We start from the raw sequence: 24,917 nt of genomic DNA, 5'->3' as shown, positions 1-24,917 counted from the left end.
TCAATAAACAAAGGCAAAAGGAACTTTAGAGACTATTAGACTGAATCTCATTTTTTTCTAAGCTAGAAGTACTTAAGTATTAGCAACTTTCCTAAAGTAGCATAGCAGAGCTGATTAATTATTTTTTTTTGAAAGAGGTTATATTTAAGGTAGTCTAGTACTCATTTGCATACTCTTGTTTTCTGTGTTTAAGATTTGGCTTTTAATTTATATTTCCTAATGTACCAGTACTTCATGGGAAATAGATGGGGAAACAGTGGAAACAGTGTCAGACTTTATTTTTGGGGGCTCCAAAATCACTGCAGATGGTGACTGCAGCCATGAAATTAAAAGACACTTACTCCTTGGAAGGAAAGTTATGACCAACCTAGATAGCATATTGAAAAGCAGAGACATTACTTTGCCAACAAAGGTCTGTCTAGTCAAGGCTATGGTTTTTCCTGTGGTCATGTATGGATGTGAGAGTTGGACTGTGAAGAAGGCTGAGCGCCGAAGAATTGATGCTTTTGAACTGTGGTGTTGGAGAAGACTCTTGAGAGTCCCTAGGACTTCAAGGAGATCCAACCAGTCCATTCTTAAGGAGATCAGCCCTGGGATTTCTTTGGAGGGAATGATGCTGAAGCTGAAACTCCAGTACTTTGGCCACCTTATGCGAAGAGTTGGCTCATTGGAAAAGACTCTGATGCTGGGAGGGATTGAGGGCAGGGGGAGAAGGGGACAACAGAGGATGAGATGGCTGGATGGCATCACTGACTCGATGGACATGAGTCTGAGTGAACTCCGGGAGTTAGTGATGGATAGGGAGGCCTGGCGTGCTGCGATTCATGGGGTTGCAAAGAGTTGGTCACGACTGAGCAACTGAACTGAAATGAATGTACCAGCAGAACATATCCAAGCATTTCAAGCAAAAATGTCAATGCAGAATCGATCATCGTGATAGTCCAATTTCACAAAGTCAATATTAATTTACTTGTATATTCATCAAGTATAAATTAGTTTACTGTATATTCAAGGCACTGTATTTGGTGCTTGTAAGTATAGAAGTGTTTATGAAAAATCATAATAATCAAAATGGAAAAAATCCTAGACTTACATAAAATTAGTAATTACAAAATGAATGAATGAAGTGGGGGTGAGGTTATATCTTAGGCATGTTTAGAAGGCTAAATGATATACAGAATGCTTGCATATACGTTATCACATTTAATTCTTACAATAATATCAGTGATATAGGTTCTCCTTTCCAAATTTTACACAGGGGTTAATTAGGCCTGACTCAGTTTAAGGAATTTGTGCAAACTCAGAATAGCTAATTAGTGGTAGAAGTAGCAATTTGGACTCCAATTTTGATGCATTTTCCCACATAATAAATGTTGCCTCACCTACATCATGCCTTTTAAAAATTACTTTCTAGCACCTCATTTAATATTTATTTTTATTGAGATTTTAGTCCTAATCTGAGTTAGCAAGAATTGATTATATACAGCTAGTAGAATTCATGTCAAATTGCGGAACAATTAGAAAAAGAGAAACATGAGATTTAAAACCAGTAATTTTTAACTACTCAAATACTTGTAAATTCCTTGATTACCCTGCTAAATAAAATGTTGAAATAAATTCTTAGGACTAACTTACCATCTTAACCTGAGAATGAGTAGAACCAATTTATAACATAATTTTAATGAATACTTAGCATGAAGGTTTCTTTTTGGATAGAAATAATACACTCAAAATTTTTTGGAAAGTAGAAAATAGAAAAAATTGGGCCCTATAATTGGCAGGCTTTTTTGTGTGTGTAATTTTTCTGACCTTCTATATAACTTTTAACTCACCATATATTAAACTGATGAAAAGCATTATTTTAAAAATGATGTACAGGTTTAAATATAAATCTTTGTAAGTTATTTCCTAATTTAATTCTTTAAAGGTTTAGCTGTCTTTTCATTTAAACAGTAATAGAAGATGTACTAGTAATGGCATTGCTTTTCTGATTTTATATAATTTTTTAAATGTCTGCTTCCCATATGATCAGTGCTTATATCCTCCATCTCCAAGTAAGAGTTTTTCACTTAGAAAAGTTTCCCTATGATTAAATAATGTATTTTTGCATTTATTTTTAGTTTCAAATAAGACGATAGTCAAAGAAGTAGAATTTGGGATGTGCACCGTTACATGTGGTAAGTAACATAGAGCAGATAAATAATATTGTAGTGGGGATGGGGGGACAAAGTGTACTATCATGCATCTTTCTGATTTCTGTTTGTAATTGTGATTTACACACAAAACTCAAACGGATTGCTTTCTAAGGGAGGATATTTTCAGTTCATAACCTCTAAGTCTTATTTTAAGCCCGCTCTTTAATATATATACATATTATTATTTTGTGGGGGGAGCACATAAACTGCTTTCACAAGAGTAAAACTTTATCTCGGAGGTTTGGAAGATTAAAGGTCTTCTGATGCATCTCACAGATGTCTTCCACACACTGTGTTGGCAAATCTATCAACAGATTTGCTTTTTTAAATAGTCTATTCTAAATTCTACAGTTTTCCATTTTATATGTCACGTCTTAGAAAAAAAGAGGTATTGGCTTTGTGGGGAAAATAATATTCAAAGACTGATTTATTCTGATCATTCCTTGGATAGAAACTGGACGTAAAATCTCTTGGGTAAGTATTGCATTAAGACCACACGTGCTGTAGTAAGACCGTGAGTGCTTAGTTGTGTCAGACTCTTGGGATCCCACGCACTATAGCCCACCAGGCTCCTCTGTCCAAGGGATTTCTGAGGCAAGAATACTGGAGTGGGTTGCCATTTCCTTCTCCAGGGGATCTTCCCAAACCAGGGATCGAACCTGCATCTCCTACATCTCCTGCATTGGCTGGTGAATTCTTTACCATTGCACCACCTCAGACCTAAAAGTGTTCACCATAAGTGCCTGAAGGGCTTGTTAAAACATGGATTGTGAGTCCTACTTCAAAATTTCTGACTCACTTAGGCCTTCAATGAGGTCTAAGAATTTATATTTCTAAAGTAAGTTCACAAATGAAGCTGATGCTGCTTTTTCAAAGACCATCTTTTGAGAACCACTATAGACTAATATACTAAGAAGACAGCAGATAATTCAAAATGTAATTAAGTTTATTCTAAATAGAGTCTGCCTTTGAAAAAGATAGTGACAGAAGGGAAGAACAAAAACCAGAGGGAAAGAAATCAAAGTCCATGCAGATACAGATCAAAACATTATGTATGGTTTTTTTATTTTTTTGGTCAAAAATTATAGCTAAAGTGTTTTTATTTGAGATAAGGTTTAAAAAATGATGCTAAAATAAACAACAAAATTTACGCTTTTAACCATTTTTTAAATGTACGTTTTAATGACATTAAGCACATTCATATTGTCATGCAGTCATTATTGCAATCCACTCCCAAATTTTTCATCATCCCCAAACTGAAACCTCTGTACCAGTTAAACACTAATTTCCCACTTAGGCCAATCCCTTGCAACAATTATTCTACTTCCTGTCTCTTGAGATAGTTTTAAACCTGTTTTTTACCTTAATTTCTTGGTCAGTCAGAGTCAGAGATGAGAGGAATCTATGTAATAATCTTGTATTTATTCATTTGCAATTTATATTTTTATTCTGCTGCTTGCTTGTGAAATTCTCAGAGAATGATTTTTATGACAATTCTAATAATTGGTATTGTCCTACTCTTTAAAGATGTACTTCAGAAATTATATATCTTTATTCAATAAATTTGGGCTTCCCTAGTGGCTCGGATGATAAAGGATCTGTCTGCAGTGTGGGAGACCCAGGTTGGATCTCTGGGTTAGGAAGATCCCTTGGAGGAGGCCATGGCAACCCACTCCAATATTCTTGCCTGGAGAATCCCACGGACAGAGGAGCCTGGTGGGCTACAGTCCCTGGGATTGCAAAGAGTCAGACACGACTGAGTGTCTAACACACATTCAACGAGTTAGTTTTTGTTTTCTGCTTTTTAAGTTTTTGCCTACTATGTGCCAGGTATTATTATAGGTGTTAGAATACAGCAGTGAACAAAGCAGTGAGAACTCTCTGCTTTTAGGGAATATATTTTTTAGTAGGGTCAAAAAGATACATAATGTAAAACGTAATATGTCAGATGGTGGTAAGTTCTAAAAACCATAAAAGGCAATATTTCATATTTATAATATTTTAACTATTAAAAACATTTTCAACCCGTAAAAATTATTTAAAAGAAAAAAAATGCTTTAGTGAAAATTCTGTTGAACTCCCAAAACAATATTTTAGCATTCAAAAAGTTTTGTTTTCTTGGAACACACAAGCATGTTTTTAAGTATTGACTTACATGTCACATCTACACACATGATTGCAATGAAATCTATTTGGCTAAATAAATAAATACATAAAATACCTGCTTGGAAAATATTTATGCATTTCAGAATAAGACTATCCCCCTAGAGAAGTACTATTCATAAATTTAAGTGGAGCCATTCTGCAGCCATTCTTAAGAATCTCGTTTAATCAAAATAGACCTTTCCCCATCCAACCTTCCCTCTCCTTATCTCGTATGGAGAACTCTCTTGTTTGCTTCTCAAAGTTTGGTCCACAGGCTAGCTACATCAGCATATCCTGAGAGCTTGTGAGAAATTCAGAACGTGAGGACCTACTGCAGACCTACTTACTGCATCCTAATTTGCACGTCAGTATGTCTCAGGTGTTTTGCATGCACTCTGAAGATTGAAACATGCTCTTATAAGCCATCTCTTATATGATAAACCAACAGATTATAAGCCGTCTCTTGTATTATAAGCCAAGCTCTATACAGTCAGCCAAAACAAGACCAGGAGCTGACTATGGCTCAGATCATGAACTCTTTATTGCAAAATTCAGACTTAAGTTGAAGAAAGTAGGGAAAACCACTAGATCATTCAGGTATGACCTAAATCAAATCCCTTATGACTATACAGTGGAAGTGAGAAATAGATTTAAGGGACTAGATCTGATGGAGTGCCTTAAGAACTGTGGATGGAGGTTCATGACATTGTCCAGGAGACTGATCAAAGCCATCCCCAAGAAAAAGAAATGCTAAAAGGTAAAATGGTTGTCTGAGGAGGCCTTAAAAATAGCTGTGAAACGAAGAGAAGTGAAAGGCAAAGGAAAAAAGGGAAGATATACCCATCTGAATGCAGAGTTCCAAAGAATAGCAAGAAGAGATAAGAAAGCCTTCCTCAGTGATCAATGCAAAGAAATAGAAGAAAATGACAGAACAGGAAAGACTAGAGATCTCTTCAAGAGAATTAGAGATACCAAGGGAACATTTCATGCAAAGATGGGCACAATAAAGGACAGAAATGATATGTACCTAACAGAAGCAGAAGATATTAAGAAGAGGTAGAAAGAATACACAGAAGAATTATAAAAAGAAAAAAAAGATCTTAATGACCCAGATAACCACAATGGCGTGATCACTCACCTAGAGCCAGACATCCTGGAGTGCAAAGACAAATGAACCTTAGGAAGCATCACTATGAACAAAGCTAGTGGAGGTGATGGAATTCCAACCGAGCTACTTCAAATCCTAAAAGCTGATGCTGTGAAAGTGCTGTACTCAATATGCCAGCAAATTTGGAAAACTCAGCAGTGGCCACAGGAAGAGGACTGGAAAAGGTCAGTTTTCATTCCAATGCCAAAGAAACGCAATGCCAAAGAACGTTCAAACTACTGCACAATTGCACTTCTCTCACACGCTAGCAAAGAAACGCTCAAAATTCTCTAAGCTAGGCTTCAGCAGTGTGTGAACCGAGAACTTCCAGATGTTCAAGTTGGATTTAGAAAAGGCAAAGGAACCAGAGATCAAATTGCCAACATCTGTTGGATCATAGAAAAAACAAGAGAATTCCAGAAAAACATTTACATCTGCTTCATTGACTATACCAAAGCCTTTGACTGTGTTGGAAAATTCTTAAAAGAGATGGGAATACCAGACCACCTTACTTGCTCCCTGCGAAACCTGTTTGCAGGTCAAAAGCAACAGTTAGACCCGGACATTAAACAAAGGACTGGTTCCAAATTGGGAAAGCAGTATGTCAAGGCTGTATATTGTCACCTTGCTTATTTGACTTATAAACAGAATCTATCATGCGAAATGCTGGGCTGGATGAAGCATAAGCTGGAAGCAGAATTGCAGAGACAAGTAGCAATAACTTCAGATATGCAGATGACACCATGGTTATGGCCGAAAGCAAGAAAATAAAGACTTGCTTCTTAATGGAAGTGAAAGAGGAGAGTGAAAAAGCTGGCTTAAAATCAACATTTGAAAAACTAAGATCATGGCATAGGGTCCCATCACTTCATGGCAAATATATGGGGAAACAATGGAAAGAGTGACAGACTTTATTTTCTTGGGCTCCAAAATTACTACACATGAGTGCAGCCATGAAATTAAAAGACACTTGCTCCTTGGAAGAAAAGCTATGACCAACCTAGAGAGTGAAAGTGAAAGTTGCTCAGTCATGTCTGACTCTTTGCAATCCCATGGACTATGCAGTCCATGGAATTTTCCAGGCCAGAATACTGAAGTGGGTAACATTCCCCTTCTTGAGGGTATCTTCCCAACCCATGGATCAAACCCAGGTCTCCCACCTTGCAGGCAGATTCTTTACCAGCTGAGCCACAAGGGAACCCCAACTATGACCAACCTAGGCAGAATATTGAAAAACAGAGACATGACTTTGCTGACAAATGTGTCTAGTCAAACCTGTGGTTTTCCAGTAGTCATGTATGGATGTGAAAGTTGGACCATAAAGAAAGCTGAGTGCTGAAGAATTGATGCTTTAGAACTGTGGTGTTGGAGAAGACTCTTGAGAGTCCCTTGGACTGCAAGGAGGTCAAACCAGTCCATCCTAAAGGAAATCAGTCCTGAATATTCATTGGAAGGACCGATGCTGAAGCTGAAGCTCCGATACTTTGGCCACCTGATGTGAAGAACTGACTCATTAGAAAAGACCCTGATGCTGGGAAAGATTGAAGGTGGGAGGAGAAGGGGATGACAGAGGATGAGATGGTTGGATGGCATCACCGACTCAATGGACATGAGTTCGAGCAAGCTGTGGGAGTTGGTGATGGGAAGGAAAGTCTGGCATCCTGCAGTCCACGGGGTCTCAAAGAGTCAGAAATGACTGAGTGACTGAACTGAACTGAAGCCATCTCTAGACTTCAGCTTACCCTTGTTTTGAGAATGGGTTGTATGATTAACATTTTACAGGGACTGAAAGAAGGAACTTGGTAGGAAGAATATCACGATGGACTACTCCTTAGCCTGTGACAGCACAGTCTTATCACAGGACATGTTTGGCATGTCACTGAACCAGCTTTTAACCAGCTTTTATCATCTCTCTCACTTCTGGTATTGGTAGGGCAAACTCAGTGGAGATCTGAGATGGGCCAGTAAAGACTTAATTTCTTATGAAATGTGTGGCAATTCTAACAAGAGTTATCACTTTGGAAATGGAAGTCTGGTCATTAAGTCTATCTTGATAAATGTAATACAGAGATTTTTACCAGTCTAGGTGTTAAAAAGCATCATTTATGTTACAGTGTAATTTTTGTAATTTCCTCTGCAAGCTACAACTCCCCCCATTCCAAAATTCCATGCTCAAATAAATTTGGAAGATCCTGTGTGTTACTGCTTTCTACTGTTTCAGTAGTAGGCTTTATTAGCTGTAATAAGCACATTTTATACATCTCTAAAAAGGAAAAATACTGTCATTCTTGACATGCTGTCAATTCTAAAATGCATTCTGATCTCAAAAATATTAGAATGTAAAACTTTTGCATCTTTGATCAATGAAAGTTTACACATAATAGCACATTCATTTACTAGCATGTTAAAAGGTCCTCTAAAATTCTGAGGAGATTCATTTCATTTTAATTTAATGTATACTTTCCAAATGTAGAGAATCATGGAATCTTTTTTCTTATGTTATCAACCAGAGGAACTAGTGTTCCATGTGACTCCTTTTGGAAATGTTGTTTTATGAAATAATTCAAAATGCTTGTGGTTGTGCTCAGTCACTTCAGTTGTATCCTACTCTTTTTGAACTCATGGATTGTAGCCCACCAGGCTCCTCTCCAGGCAAGAATACTGGAGTAGGTAACCATTCCCTTCTCCAGGGGATCTTTCTGACTCAGGGATCGAACCCAGGTCTCCTGCATTGCAGGTTGATTCTTTACCTGCTGAGCCATCTCTAAATGTTATTACCCTGAATTTAGGAATTTAATTTCTGAAATTAGGAGAAAAGTTTCAAAATTGACCTAGGTGGAAAAATAAAATAACCCTGGAATTCTTTTTTTTTTTTTTTTTAACATCTGCCAATTTCTTTTATCAAAGGTATCGGTATTAGAGAAGTTATATTGACAAGTGGATGCCCTGGTGGTGAATCCAAGTGTATCGTACGAGTGGAAGAATGTCGTGGACCAGTAGATTGTGGCTGTGAGTTGGACTTGATACTGGAGGGAGACAGAGGGGCCATGTTTACTCTGGGGAGATATCCTTAACCTCAGTTTGCTTGAGTGGAGGGAGATGATCAAAATGATATACTCAAAGGAAATCATAAGAAAACTTAAAATTCCACTTCTCCAGACAGTTATAGGTCTTTCTACTTTTCTTTACATTTTTTCAGTTGTGTCTAAATTTAACAAACATTCTCTCTAGTACACTGGAACCTTACTGCACTCAGGTTTTGGTTGAAGCTATCCTCCAGAGAAATGCTTTTGACCTTGTGGTTGTGACAGTCTATCAGTAGATTGGTAAACTCCACATTGGGAACTTTGAGAGCCTTTCTTTATCAAATTTCACTCGTCTGAGGTTTCATTATCTCTAAGCCAGAAAGAGGTGGACAGAAAATTGGCAGCCACTAGTAAGTATATCTCAAAGTTTAATAGATCACTAAGTAGCTTGCCCTTACTGTCTCTTCTCTATAGTTTATTTTGCCAAAGGAACAGACAGGTATGGTGTTTACTTGCCTCTTCCGTGACTTTATTGTTGCATGCATGATGACTCTGCTCCTCTACAGTCAAACTTGCAGTAATACGTTTACTGACTTCCAGCGTGTAATTTCTTTTAAAATTGGTGGCGACTTTTAAAGGTAGTTTTGTGTATAAAGCAGTGCACAAGGCCCATTGGTATATATGTATGTAATTTTTTTTCAGGGGGTAGACCAATTTCAGAAAGCCTTGAACATGTTAGGCTTGCATGTGTTCATACATCTCCTGAAAACCGTTTCAAATATATTTGGAGACTTCTAAGGCCAGACCAGGTGAGTAATGAATATATATAATTTGGTGCTTTTCAGTGAGTAATAAGATTCGTTTCCCAGTGCTTCATGACTCTCAGAGCACTTTCTCTTCAAAAGCAGTTTGCAAAAATGAAGTAAAAATCATATAACTGTATTATTATTGGGATTTAAATTGTCTTTCATTTCTTAGTAGAGCTACAACTTTATATATGTTTAGGGCCAGCTATTATCAGAACATAGAAGCATCTATTTTATATAAAGTGTTCTATTTGGGAAGCAAGGTTTTCATTTGTATGTATAATTCTTGTATACTGATAACAGTAGCTAACATTAGTTGAGGGCTTATTAAATGCCAGATATACACCAACTGCTAGAGTTTCTTTTACTCATGTAACAATCTATGAGGTAGTCCCATCATTATACCCATTTTGCAGATAAGTACAATTGTTGCTCCATTTCCTCAGGGAGTTGACTCCAGGACCCCTTCAGACATCAGAATCAGAGATGCTCAATTTTCTTATATAACATGGTATTAGTATATAATACCATGGTATTATATTAGTATATAACATGGCAAATTATATAGTATTTGAATATAACAGATACTTCTGTCCGTATACTTTAAAACACCTCTAGATTATTTATAATATAATGTAAGTGCTATATCAGTTCAGTTCAGTCACTTAGTTGTGTCCGACTCTTTGCGACCCCATGAACCTCAGCACGCCAGGCCTCCCTGTCCATCACCAAATCCCGGAGTCTACCCAAACCCATGTCCATTGAGTCAGTGATGCCATCCAACCATCTAATCCTCTGTTGTCCCCTTCTCCTCCTGCCCTCAATCTTTCCTAGCATCAGGGTCCTTTCAAATGAGTCGGCTCTTTACATGAGGTGGCCAAAGTACTGGAGTTTCAGCTTTAGCATCATTCCTTCCAAAGAAATCCCAGAGCTGATATCCTTCAGAATGGACTGGTTGGATCTCCTTGCAGTCCAAGGGACTCTCAAGAGTCTTCTCCAACACTACAGTTCAAAAGCATCAATTCTTCGGCGCTCAGCCTTCTTCACAGTCCAACTCTCACATCCATACATGACCACAGGAAAAACCATAGCCTTGACTAGACGAACCTTTGTTGGCAAAGTAATGTCTCTGCTTTTCAATATGCTATCTAGGTTGGTCATAACTTTTCTTCCAAGGAGCAAGTGTCTTTTAATTTCATGGCTGCAGTCACCATCTGCAGTGATTTTGGAGCCCCCAAAAATAAAGTCTGACACTGTTTCCACTGTTTCCCCATCTATTTGCCATGAAGTTATGGGACCAGATGCCATGATCTTAGTTTTCTGAATGTTGAGTTTTAAGCCAACTTTTCTACTCTCCACTTTCACTTTCATCAAGAGCCTTTTTAGTTCTTCTTCACTTTCTGCCATAAAGATGGTGTCATCTGCATATCTGAGGTTATTGATATTTCTCCCAGCAATCTTGATTCCAGCTTGTGCTTCCTCCAGCCCAACATTTCTCATGATGTACTCTGCATAGAAGTTAAATAATCAGGGTGACAATATACAGCCTTGTCATACTCCTTTTCCTATTTGGAACCAGTCTGTTGTTCTGCTTCCTGACCTGCATATAGATTTCTCAAGAGGCAGGTCAGGTGGTCTGGTATTCCCATCTCTTTCAGAATTTTCCACAGTTTATTGTGATCCACACAGTCAAAGGCTTTGGCATAGTCAATAAAGCAGAAATAGATGTTTTTCTGGAACTCTCTTGCTTTTTCCATGATCCAGCAGATGTTGGCAATTTGATCTCTGGTTCCTCTGCCTTTTCTAAAACCAGCTTGAACATCTGGAAGTTCACGGTTCGCATATTGCTGAAGCCTGGCTTGGAGAATTTGAAGCATTACTTTACTAGCATGTGAGATGAGTGCAATTGTGCGGTGGTTTGAGTATTCTTTGGCATTGCCTTTCTTTGGGATTGGAATGAAAACTGACCTTTTCCAGTCCTGTGGCCACTGCTGAGTTTTCCAAATTTGCTGGCATACTGAGTACAACAGTTTCACAGCATCATCTTTCAGGATTTGAAACAGCTCAACTGGAATTCCATCACCTCCACTAGCTTTGTTCGTAGTGATGCTTCCTAAGGCCCACTTGACTTCACATTCCAGTATGTCTGGCTCTAGGTGAGTGATCACACCATCGTGATTATCTGGGTTGTGAAGATCTTTTTTGTACAGTTCTTCTGTGTATCTTGCCCCCTCTTCTTAATATCTTCTGCTTTTGTTATGTCCCTGCCATTTCTGTCCTTTATTGAGCCCATCTTTGCATGAAATGTTCCCTTGGTATCTCTAATTTTCTTGAAGAGATCTCTAGTCTTTCCCATTCTATTGTTTTCCTCTATTTCTTTGCATTGATTGCTGAGGAAGGCTTTCTTATGTCTCCTTGCTGTTATTTGGAAGTCTGCATTCAGATGCTTATATCTTTCCTTTTCTCCTTTGCTTTTCGCTTCCCTTCTTTTCACATCTATTTGTAAGGCCTCCTCAGACTCCCATTTTGCTTTTTTGCATTTCTTTTTCTTGGGGATGGTCTTGATCCCGGTCTCCTGTACAATGTATGAACCTCCGTCCATAGTTCATCAGGCACTCTATCTATCAGGTCTAGTCCCTTAAATCTATTTCTCACTTCCACTGTATAATCATAAGGGATTTGATTTAGCTCATACCTGAATGGTCTCGTGGTTTTCTCCACTTTCTTCAGTTTCAATCTGAATTTGGCAATAAGGAGTTCATGATCTGAGCCATAGTCAGCTCCTGGTCTTGTGTTTGCCGACTGTATAGAGCTTCTCCATCTTTGGCTGCAACGAATATTGTCAGTCTGATTTTGGTGTCAACCATCTGGTGATGTCTATGTGTAGAGTCTTCTCTGGTGTTGTTGGAAGAGGGTGTTTGCTATGACCAGTGCGTTTTCTTGGCAAAACTCTATTAGCCTTTGCCCTGCTTCATTCTGTACTCCAAGGCCAAATTTGCCTGTTACTCCAGGTGTTTCTTTACTTCCTACTGTTGCATTCCAGTCCCCTATAATGAAAAGGATGTCTTTTGGGGGTGTTAGTTCTAGAAGATCTTATGTCTTCATAGAACTGTTCAACTTCAGCTTCTTCAGCGTTACTGGTTGGGGCATAGACTTGGATTACTGTGATATTTAATGGTTTGCCTTGGAAACAAACAAAGGTTTCCAATGGTTTGCCTTGGAAAATGCTATATAAGAATTTGTAAATGCAATATAAATGCCAAGTAAAGAGTTACTGTGCAACCAATTCAAGTTTTGCTTTTTGGAACTTTCTGGAAATTCTTTTTTTCTGAGTATTTTTAATCTATGATTTGTTGAATCTACTGATGTGGAGCCCAAAGATATGGAGGACCAACTGTAGCTGAGATGTAGAGAGTAACTCGTTCTGATTTACACAGTCAGGAAGTTGGTACTTGTTCTGTCTAACTTTAAAATACAAGTACATAATTAATTACTGTCCTAGACTGAGAGAAAGTGACACTTATTTTGTTATAAGAAATAAATTATTTTCTGATCTTAGATTTTCATGAAGAATATTGATATTTTTTTTCTTTTAAAATAGCAAGCCATTATACTTGCAAATGATTCAGCAATCCTGGAAGTTCACAGGGATACTCACCCCAAGGCTTTTGAGTGTGAAACGTTGGATAATAATGAAATAGTAGCATCTATTAGATTCACAATCTATACGACAACTGGTGAGTACCCAGCAACATTTTGACTTGCTTATATCTCAAACTTCAGAGAGCATCAGAATCACATGGTGATCTTGTTGAGACACAGACCACTAGCCCAGCTCCTGTAGTTTCTGCATCTGTAGATCCGCTGGCACAAGAATTTCCATTTCTGACAAGTTCCTAGTTGTTGTTGGTCCAGAGATCACGTTTTGGGAAGCACTAGTTTTATACCATTAAGACTTTTCTACAAGGTAGTGTGACTTTCCCTGGTGGCTCAGATGATGAAGACTGCCTGCAATGCAGGAGACCCAGCTTTGATCCCAGCTTTGGGTCGGGAAGATTCCCTGGAGAAGGAAATGGCTACCCACTCCAGTATCCTTGCCTGGAGAATTCCATGGACAGAGGAGCCTGGTGGGCTACAGTCCGTGGGGTTGCAAAGAGCTGGACACGACTGAGCGACTACCACTTCACTGCCTTTTATTTAACTGGAAACAAGCTGAGGTATTTTGGAGGTGATTTAAAAAAATAAACTGTAAACTTTCTTTGATGTACTGTTCAGTGTCCTTTAAAAAAAATATTTACAGTGAAAGCTAATAACCGTAGTCCTATATTGGGATATACTCGGTGTTATTAAAAGAATAATGTCAATAAAAGGCAAAAAAGGACCGAACATCATCAACTAAAAAAGATCTCAGTGAGTCACAGTTCAGGCTATTAAAGGTTTTGACAGCCGTTCTCAGTTCGTGTCCCCCAGCTTGGTCCTTGTTAGGACTGCTTAGTAGTGGTTAGCTCTTCCTGTGATTCAAAGGCAACAGGTGTAAGCTAAGGACTGGGGCACAGTCCCCAAGGTCAGCAAGTGAGACAAGTTGACTTTTCTCTCTCGTAGCTGTCGAGGACTGGTGGGGGATGTCTCTGCCATCTTAGCATATGCACTGGTTAGATGACAAAATGTTTTCAGAAAATGTTGATATCTATTAGTTGCTTTTAAAAAGGACAATTGGGTTTACTGCTGTGACAGACCCTTTTGGCTGTTTTAGACGTCAGACAAATGTTTTGGCTTGAAATGTTCTCACAGTATGGTACTGGCTCGAAACAAATACATGATTGAAATATTTTCAGGGTAGATACGGTTTAATTAATGAAAATGCCCCATCCATTCCTTCATATGACAGATTTTTCACTTTCACAATAATTGTCTTTTATAGTTAGGCATTATTTTGATTCAATCATGTCCCCCTAAAAAGATATTTTCAAGTCCAAACTCATATAACTTAAGAATGTGATGGTGTCTGGAAATAGGGTTGTTGCAGGTGTAATTAATCCAGTTAAGACACGATCTTACATACTAGAGAAGAGTGGGCTTTTAATCCAGTTTAACTGGTGTCCTCATGAGAAGAGGGAGATCTGGACACAGAAACACAGAACATGAGAGAGGAGAATACATGAAGACTCAAAGACACATGGGGAGAAGACAGCCATGTGAAGACAGACACAGAAATGGAGTTCAGATCAGATCAGATCAGTCGCTCAGTCGTGTCCGACTCTTTGCGACCCCATGAATCGCAGCACGCCAGGCCTCCCTGTCCATCACCAACTCCCGGAGTTCACTCAGACTCACGTCCATCGAGTCAGTGATGCCATCCAGCCATCTCATCCTCTGTTGTCCCCTTTTCCTCCTGCCCCCAATCCCTCCCAGCATCAGGGTCTTTTCCAATGAGTCAATTCTTCACATGAGGTGGCCAAAGTACTGGAGTTTCAGCTTTAGCATCATTCCTTCCAAAGAAATCCCAGGCTGGAGATACACTGTTACAAACTAAGGAACATTTGGGGCTCCCAGAGCCTGGAAGAGTAAAGGAAGGATCCTTCTCAGAGCCACTGGCGAGAGCACAGCCTTACCAATGCCTGGTATTCAAACATTTATCCTCCAAAACTGTGAGATAACAGATATTTCTGTTATTTTTAAGTCCCCTAGTTAGTGGTACTTTGTTATGGTGACCTTCAAAAACTAATACAAACATAAGCTTAGTTTTTCTAAAATGTAAGAGCATCAAAATTCAGTCTGTTTTTCATTAGAAAATTTCAACAGAAATGGAAACTATTTTTTATTAGACATAAAAGTACTCTAAGGGACCCTTGCAAGAAGACTACCATTAAAATGAACCAGAATCTTGATACTTCTCATTTTCCACCTCTCTTGTCTAGTATTTCAGGGTAGTAGATAAATGGAAAGAAATTTTGCATTTCTTCCCCTCAAGTTTTAATCTTAAAAGTTTTTTTTTTCCATTTGAGCTTAAAAATTCCACTGCTTTTATAAGTCTAAAATTATCAAAAGTTAAAAACTTTTTAAATTTAACAATGTTAGAATATAAATATGATATAAATTGGCTTCCCTGGTGGCTCATTCGGTAGAGTCTGCCTGCAATGCAGGAGACCTGGGTTCAATCCCTGGGTTGAGAAGATCCCCTGGAGAAGGGAATGGCAACGCACTCCAGTATTCTTGCCTGGAGAATCCCATGGACGGAGGAGCCTTGTGGGCTACAGTCCATGGGGTCACAAAAAGTCGGACACGACTGAGTGACTAACTTTAACTTTTTAAAATTGTTCATCGTACTTGGAAGTATTTAATGAGATTACTAAATTGAGTTTATAGCTCTTGAACTACTAAGAAAAATGGAAAATTATATTTCATAGTGTTTAAAGAATAGAAAGAAAATCAAGATGAATAAGCAGTTGAGACTGCCTGAATAGGAGACCAAGTCTGTTAGAGTGCTGTGTGTGTGCAGTCAGTCATGTCCAACTCCTCATGACTCCGTGTACAGTAGCCCACTGGGCTCCTCTGTCCATGGAATTCTCCAGGCAAGAATACTGGAGTGGGCTGCCATTTCCTTCTCCAGGGGATTTTCTTGACCCAGGGATCAAACTTGTGAATCTTGCATCTTCTACATAGGCAGGCAGATTCTTTACCACTAGTACCACCTGGGAAGCCCCTGTGAGAATGGTACTTATCAAAATTAAAATATTAAAATACATAAAACATAGCTTTCACAAATCATTAAATCTCCCTGGATGTTGGTTTACTTATCTGTATAAAAGTTGTATCAGATGATCTTTCAGGACCTTCCCCACATGAATCTTTAATGAGTCTATGATTTAGGGACCAGGAAGAGCCATAAGAAAGGTATATAATTCAAAAGTAAGTAATATTTGCTATAAATTGCATTTTTATCAGCTTACAATGTAGCAGTGTTATAATACATGTAGTAGACTCATTTTGTCTCCTTAATAAGGAAAGCAGACAGATATGGGAGAGAATGCTGATTTAAAAGTGGTGTTTGGATATTAAAACATATACAAAAATTAGAGATGTGTTATAGTCCTAAATGTATTAATAAAAGCTAAAATCATCAAGCTTAAAAAAGAAAACATAGAAGACTATCTGTATGATTCAGGAGTAGGCAAGACTTCCCTTTTAGATATGACAAAAACCAGTCACCATAAAAGGAAATATTGATAAATTAGGCTTCATAAAATTTAAAACTTCATATTCCAAAAATGGTATTGGGAAAATTTGACAGCCACATGCAAAAGAATGAAAGAAGGTCACTATCTTACACCGTACACAGAAATAAACTCAAAATGGATGAAAGAGTTGAACGTAAGACCTAAAATCATAAAATTCCTAGGAAAAAAACATAGGCAGTAAAACGTGAACTGTGAACTTCTTGATGTTCAAGCTGGTTTTAGAAAAGGCAGAGGAACCAGAGATCAAATTGCCAACATCCGCTGGATCATGGAAAAAGCAAGAGAGTTCCAGAAAAATATCTATTTCTGCTTCATTGACTATGCCAAAGACTTTGACTGTGTGGATCACAATAAACTGTGGAAAATTCTGAAAGAGATGGGAATACCAGACCACCTGACCTGCCTCTTGAGAAACCTATTTGCAGGTCAGGAAGCAACAGTTCAAACTGGACATGGAACAACAGACTGGTTCCAAATAGGAAAAGGAGTACGTCAAGGCTGTATATTGTCACCCTGCTTATTTAACTTATATGCAGAGTACATCATGAGAAATGCTGGGCTGGAGGAAGCACAAGCTGGAATCAAGATTGCCAGGAGAAATATCAATAACCTCAGATATGCGGATGACACCACCCTTATGGCAGAAAGTGAAGAGGAACTCAAAAGCCTTTTGATGAGAGTGAAAGGAGAGTGAAAAAGTTGGCTTAAAACTCAACATTCAGAAAACTAAGATCATGGCCTCTGGTCCCATCACTTCATGGGAAATAGATGGGGAAACAGTGGAAACAGTGTCAGACTTTATTTTTCTGGGCTCCAAAATCACTACAGATGGTGACTGCAGCCATGAAATTAAAAGATAATTCCTCCTTGGAAGGAAGGTTATAACCAACCTAGATAGCATATTGGGAGAAGGCAATGGCACCCCACTCCGGTACTCTTGCCTGGAAAATCCCATGGATGGAGGACCCTGGAAGGCTGCAGTCCATGAGGTCGCTAAGAGTCAGACACGACTGAGCAACTTCACTTTGACTTTTCACTTTCATGCACTGGAGAAGGAAATGGCAACCCACTCCAGTATTCTTGCCTGGAGAATCCCAGGGACGGGGGAGCCTGGTGGGCTGCTGTCTATGGGGTCGCACAGAGTCAGACACGACTGAAGTGACTTAGCAGCAGCAGAAGATAGCGTATTAAAAAGCAGAGACATTACTTTGCCAACAAAGGTCTAGTAAAGGTTATGCTTTTTCCAGTGATCATGTATGGATATGAGAGTTGGACTATAAAGAAAGCTGAGCGCCGAAGAATTGATGCTTTTGAACTGTGGTGTTGGAGAAGACTCTTGAGAGTCCCTTGGACTGCAAGGAGATCCAACCAGTCCATTCTGAAGGAGATCAGCCCTGGGATTTCTTTGGAAGGAATGATGCTAAAGCTGAAACTCCAGTACTTTGGCCACCTCATGCGAAGAGTTGACTCATTGGAAAAGACTCTGATGCTGGGAGGGATTGGGGGCAGGAGGAGAAGGGGGCGACAGAGGATGAGATGGCTGGATGGCATCACTGACTCGATGGATGTGGGTTTGAGTGAACTCTGGGAGTTGGTGATGGACAGGGAGGCCTGGTGTGCTCCAATTCATGGGGATGCAAAGTATCGGACACGACTGAGCAACTGAATTGACTTCTGAATCTTATTGATATAGGTCTTAACGATGTTTTTGTAGGTTTAACTGCAGAGACAAGGGAAACAAAAGCAAAAATAAACAATGGGACTACTTCAAACTAAAAAGCTTCTGCACAGCAAAGGAAACCATCATCAAAACAAAAAAACAGCTTACGGAATGGGAGGAGACATTTGCACATGGTATCTCTGATGAGGGGTTAATAGGCCAAAATGTATAAGGAACTCACAGTAATCAACATTAAAAAATAAATAAATAAAACCTGATAAAAATCAGGCAGAGGATCTGAATAGACATTTTTTCCAAAGAAGACATACAGATGGTCAGCAGATGCATAAAAATATGCTCAACATCACTAGTTAGGGAAATGCAAATCAAAACCACAGGTACTACGTTATACCTATTAGAGTGGTTGTTATCAAAAAAGACAAAAAATAACAAATGTTGGAGAGGATGTGGAGAAAAGGGAACCCTTGTACACTGTTGGTGCAGCCACTATGAAAAGCAGTATAGAGAGTCTTCAAAAAATTAAGAATAATACTACCATAGGACACAGCTTTTCCACTTCTGTATATTTATCCAAAGAACATAACACTAATTTAAAAAGACATATGCACCTCTATGTTCTCTGGAGCATTATTTATAATAGCCAAGATATAGAAGCCACCTAACTGTCCATTGATGGACAAATGGATAAAGAAGGTGTCTTATATATATATATATATATATATCAGATCAGATCAGTCGCTCAGTCGTGTCCAACTTTTTGCGACCCCATGAATCTCAGCATGCCAGGCCTCCCTGTCCATCACCAACTCCCAGAGTTCACTGAGACTCACGTCCATTGAGTCAGTGATGCCATCCAGCCATCTCATCCTCTGTCGTCCCCTTCTCCTCCTGCCCCCAATCCCTCCCAGCATCAGAGTCTTTTCCAATGAGTCAACTCTTCACATGAGGTGGCCAAAGTACTGGAGTTTCAGCTTTAGCATCATTCCCTCCAAAGAAATCCCAGGGCTGATCTCCTTTAGAATGGACTGGTTGGATCTCCTTGCAGTCCAAGGGACTCTCAAGAGTTCAAAAGCATCAATTCTTCGGTGCTCAGCCTTCTTCACAGTCCAACTCTCACATCCATACATGACCACTGAAAAAACCATAGCCTTGACTAGACGAACCTTTGTTGGCAAAGTAATGTCTCTGCTTTTGAATATGCTATCTAGGTTGATCATAACTTTCCTTCCAAGGAGTAAGCGTCTTTTAATTTCATGGCTGCAGTCACCATCTGTAGTGATTTTGGAGCCCAGAAAAATAAAGTCTGACACTGTTTCCACTGTTTCCCCATCAATTTCCCATGAAGTGATGGGACCAGATGCCATGATCTTCATTTTCTGAATGTTGACCTTTAAGCCAACTTTTTCACTCTCCTCTTTCACTTTCATCAAGAGGCTTTTGAGTTCCGCTTCACTTTCTGCCATAAGAGTTGTGTCATCTGCATATCTGAGGTTATTGATATTTCTCCCGGCAATCTTGATTCCAGTTTGTGTTTCTTCCAGTCCAGCGTTTCTCATGATGTACTCTGAATACAAGTTAAATAAACAGGGTGACAATATACAGCCTTGATGAACTCCTTTTCCTATTTGGAACCAGTTTGTTGTTCCATGTCCAGTTTGAACTGTTGCTTCCTGACCTGCATACAAATTTCTCAAGAGGCAGATCATGCCTCAATTATTCAGTCTCCTGATGGACACCCACTCTGTTTCAGTTTGGGGTTATTATAAATAAACTGCTATGAACATTCTTATACAAGTCATTCTGTGAACACACACTTCCACTTCTTTTGGATAAATACCTATGAGTGGAACTGCTGGGTCCTAGTGTAGAGGTATGCTTAGTTTTCTAAGAAATTACAGGATCTTTCCCCAAACTGATCATACTTGTTATACATGGTTTATTAAATTTTTCCCTGGATTTTATCTTTTCATTTTTCTAGTGATTCCTTTTAAAGAGCTAAAGTTTTAAATGTTTTAATGTAAGTTTCAGGTGTACAGTATTATGATTTGATATATGTATATGGAGACTCCCACCACAAGTCTAGTTACCATCTACCACCATAAAGTTGCCTCTCCCCCATCATCCATTTCACCTACCCTAAACCCCCTTCCTCTCTGGCAACGAATAATCTGGTTCTCTGTATCCATGAGTGTGTTTCTGTTTTATTTATTTTTTTAAATTCAACATATTTATATCTGTTTTTCTCCATCTGACGTTACTTAACTTAGCAATAACACCTTTAAGGTCCATCTATGTTGTTGCAAATGTCAGGATTTCATTCATTTTCTGGCTGAGCAGTATTCTGTTTTGTGTGTGTGTGTGTGTGAACCGTGAACTTCCTGATGTTCAAGCTGGTTTTAGAAAAGGCAGAGGAACCAGAGATCAATTTGCCAACATCTGCTGGATCATGGAAAAAGCAAGAGAGTTCCAGAAAAACATCTATTTCTGCTTTATTGACTATGCCAAAGCCTTTGACTGTGTGGATCACAATAAACTGTGGAAAATTCTGAAAGAGATGGGAATACCAGACCACCTGACCTGCCTCTTGAGAAATTTGTATGCAGATCAGGAAGCAACAGTAAGAACTGGACATGGAACAACAGACTGGTTCCACATAGGAAAAGGAGTACGTCAAGGCTGTATATTGTCACCCTGCAGCCATGAAATTAAAAGACGCTTACTCCTTGGAAGGAAAGTTATGACCAACCTAGATAGCATATTCAAAAGCAGAGACATTACTTTGCCAACAAAGGTTCGTCTAGTCAAGGCTATGGTTTTTCCTGTGGTCATGTATGGATGTGAGAGTTGGGCTGTGAAGAAGGCTGAGCACCGAAGAATTGATGCTTTTGAACTCTTGAGAGTCCCTTGGACTGCAAGGAGATCCAACCAGTCCATTCTAAAGGAGATCAGTTCTGGGATTTCTTTGGAAGGAATGATGCTAAAGCTGAAACTCCAGTACTTTGGCCACCTCATGCAAAAAGTTGACTCATTGGAAAAGACTCTGATGCTGGGAGGGATTGGGGGCAGGAGGAGAAGGGGACGACAGAGGATGAGATGGCTGGATGGCATCACTGACTCGATGGACGTGAGTCTCAGTGAACTCTGGGAGTTGGTGATGGACAGGGAGGCCTGGCATGCTGCGATTCATGGGGTCGCAAAAAGTTAGACACGACTGAGCGACTGATCTGATCTCTGACCCAGTAATAAAAAAGAAAAAACTGTTGATATATGCAACAATTATGGTTGAATCTCTAAAACATAATACTGAGTTAAAAAGCCTTACACAAAAGAAAGTATAATGAATGTTTCCATTCCTATGAAATTCTAGATCAGGTAGAACCAATCTATGTGGAAAAGAAAATCAGGACAGTAGTTGTGCCTAAAGATTTGGGCAGGGATTAACTGGGAGGGGCTCAAGGAAACTTTCTGGGGTAGAGTAATATTCTGTGTGTTTTTAGGGATTTGAATTACATATATGTGTTTGCATTTGCCATAACTAAATAAATAACATATTTAAGATTGTTGTTCAATTCAGGGTCCGTACATTTTACCTCAAAAGAAAAAATATAAACAAATATTGCACTCTAGTTAATTATATTCTGTTGAATTCTGTAAGAAGTGTGCAGACATTAGCAAATTATCTTAAAGTGCATCAAAAAAAATAAGGTGGATCAGTGGATTGATAGAAGCATGAACAGAAGGATAGTTAAAATGTTGGTAGTGTCTAGGTGGTGGAAATGCAGGATGTTTATTGTCAGATTCTTTGAACCTTTCTGCATGTTTGTAAAGAACATTTCTAACAACGTAGAGAAAGTTTATTAACACGTTCCACTAATTCTTGCTGTATATTTCTAGAGCTCTTTTCCAGATACAAAGTTCCCATTTAGATGTTCATTCCTTTTTTTTCTCCCAGTAGTAATAATCATCACTATGTGTTTTTTTTCTCTAGAATTACAGATGAAAAGAGCAAGCCGACCAGACACTGATGCAGTCCTAGTTTTTGTGCTGACCATAGGAGTTATTATCTGCATATTTGTGATCTTTGTACTGATCTTCATAATTATAAATTGGTAGGTGAAGAACTGCAACTGAACTATCACCCTTGATAATAAATCTGCTTGTCTGCCTCTCCCTGTCCAGTGAATCTAAGGCCCTGTCCATTATGCTTCTTATGCAGGTTTCAAGACTGTCCAACTTTCTTCATCCCTCCTGAGACAATCCTGGTTCAAACTACCTGATCTCATGACTTGATCCCCAGCCATGAGAAAACTTTTAAATGCAGTTTTCACAATTTTACATAGTAGTTGTTAAAGCAAAAAGTTTATTGAATTAATATTTGTGTTGTCTAGTTGAAAATCAGTTCAGTTCAGTCACTCAGTAGTGTCCGACTCTTTGCAACCCCATGAACCATAGCACGCCAGGCCTCCCTGTCCATCACCAACTCCCAGAGTTCACTCAGACTCACGTCCATCGAGTCCGTGATGCCATCCAGCCATCTCATCCTCTGTCGTCCCCTTCTCCTCCTGCCCTCAATCTTTCCCAGCATCAGAGTCTTTTCAAATGAGTCATCTCTTTGCATCAGGTGGCCGAAGTATTGGAGTTTCAGCTTCAACATGAGTTCTTCCAATGAACACCCAGGACTGATCTCCTGTAGGATGGACTGGTTGGACCTCCTTGCAGTCCAAGGGACTCTCAAGAGTTTTCTCCAACACCACAGTTCAAAAGCACCAATTCTTCAGCGCTCAGCTTTCTTTACAGTCCAACTCTCACATCTATACATGACCACTGGAAAAACCATACCCTTGACCTTTGTTGGCAAAGTAATATCTCTGCTTTTGAATATGCTGTCTAGGTTGGTCATAACTTTCCTTCCAAGGTGTAAGCGTCTTTTAATTTCATGGCTGCAATCACCACCTGCAGTGATTTTGGAGCCCAGAAAAACAAAGTCAGCCACTGTTTCCACTGTTTCCCCATCTATTTGCCATGAAGTGATGGGACCAGATACCATGATCTTTGTTTTCTCAATGTTGAGCTTTAAGCCAACTTTTTCACTCTCCTCTTTCACTTTCATCAAGAGACTCTTTAGTTCTTCACTTTCTGCCATAAGGGTGGTGTCATCTGCGTATGTGAGGTTATTGATATTTCTTCTGGCAATCTTGAGTCCAGTTTGTGCTTCCTCCAGCCCAGCGTTTCTCATGATGTACTCTGCATATAAGTTAAATAAATAGGGTGACAATATACAGCCTTGACGTACTCCTTTTCCTATTTGGAACCAGTCTGTTGTTCCATGTCCAGTTCTAACTATTGCTTCCTGCCCTGCATACTAGTTGAAAATAATCACAACTTTAAAATGTGGTTATTATAAGCAACTAGTTCATCATTTGAGAGTATTTCTAATACCTACATGAGTATCACCCCCTGGTACATCTGAAGGCTCATCTACTATCACAGTGCAGCTGATGGGTTGCAAAATAAAAATAAATCCTGACTAAGGAGGCACTTCTATGGGTTTCCCTGATGGCTTAGCAGTAAAGAATCTATCTGCCAATGCAGGAGACCTGGGTTCAATGCCTGGATGGGGAAGATCCCTCAGAGAAGGAAACGACATGCCATTCCAGTATTCTTACCAGGGTTATGCCATGGACAGAGGAGCCTGGTGGCTACAGTCCATGGGGTTGTGGAGTCAGACATGACTTAGCGACTGAACAACAACAACAAGGAGGCTCTTCTATATATAGAAAACTAACGTTTTAGTTTTCATTTCAAAAAATATTTAAAAACTTTTTTCTTCCAGGACGGCAGTCAAAGATTTCTGGGGGGCAAAGGCCTCGACAACTGAGATACAGTCTGAGCTGAGTTCGATGAGATACAAAGATTCAACTTCTCTGGACCAGTCACCAACAGATATACCTGGACATGAAGATGATGCTTTAAGTGAATGGAATGAATGATGCATGGATGATGTATAACAAACCAAAGGAGATTAGAGCATATCAGATTCATTATTATAAAAATAAAATATATAGTTAAATACTTTAACAGTATTGTAAGTGATTTATTATAGTCTGAAGGTAATGCAGTATACCAAGGGGCTTTTTTAATCAGTGTATCTTGGTGGTGCAATTATCAAAAATTTTAAAATTTGTTCTCAACATTTACCATTTCAGATACTCACTTTATCTAGAGGTACATATACAAAATCTTTTAAATACATTTTAAATCACTTTTATCACTTCTAAGGTGATTTGCCTGTTCTGTCCTCAGCAAGAAAAAAAAAAAACCATATGGAAGATACCTTGCATGTTAGACCTCCTCACCGGGAGCACTGGATTGAACTTGCTTAAAGCAAACCAAATTTTCACATCCCTGAAGGGCAGGAGACATGCAAAGCATCACTTTTAAGACATAAAATAATAATAATAATAATGAAAACAACTGACACTTAGTAGCTGCTATGTGCCAAGCATTGCTCAAAGCATTTTACATGTATTAAGCCATTTAACTATGATTGCATATAGAAAGATTATATAATGAAGAACTGGGAAGGAACTTGGGAATAGCTGAGTAAATGACAAGAATTTAACATGCCCTATAATTTATAGAAACAGTGAATTAAGGAGTTTTGCATGGCTACTGATAA

General features: G+C 38.9%; 1 protein-coding gene across 1 annotated transcript in view; it reads left to right on the top strand.

Annotated features, from left to right (window-relative positions):
* SPACA1 (sperm acrosome associated 1) overlaps positions 1-24,287 on the top strand; it is a 30,418-nt gene extending 6,131 nt beyond the window's left edge. Inside the window, exons 2-7 of the mRNA XM_070795625.1 lie at positions 2,121-2,177; positions 8,395-8,496; positions 9,216-9,322; positions 12,921-13,056; positions 22,227-22,347; positions 24,072-24,287. Coding sequence (XP_070651726.1) covers positions 2,121-2,177; positions 8,395-8,496; positions 9,216-9,322; positions 12,921-13,056; positions 22,227-22,347; positions 24,072-24,228 — 680 coding nt within the window. The 3' untranslated portion in view covers positions 24,229-24,287. The remainder of the gene's footprint in view (positions 1-2,120; positions 2,178-8,394; positions 8,497-9,215; positions 9,323-12,920; positions 13,057-22,226; positions 22,348-24,071) is intronic.
* The last annotated feature ends 630 nt before the right edge of the window (positions 24,288-24,917 follow it).

The sequence above is a fragment of the Bos indicus genome, chromosome 9 (genome assembly GCF_029378745.1).
Source record: "Bos indicus isolate NIAB-ARS_2022 breed Sahiwal x Tharparkar chromosome 9, NIAB-ARS_B.indTharparkar_mat_pri_1.0, whole genome shotgun sequence".
Lineage (NCBI taxonomy): Eukaryota > Metazoa > Chordata > Mammalia > Artiodactyla > Bovidae > Bos > Bos indicus.
This window is presented reverse-complemented; position numbering and strand designations above follow the sequence as displayed.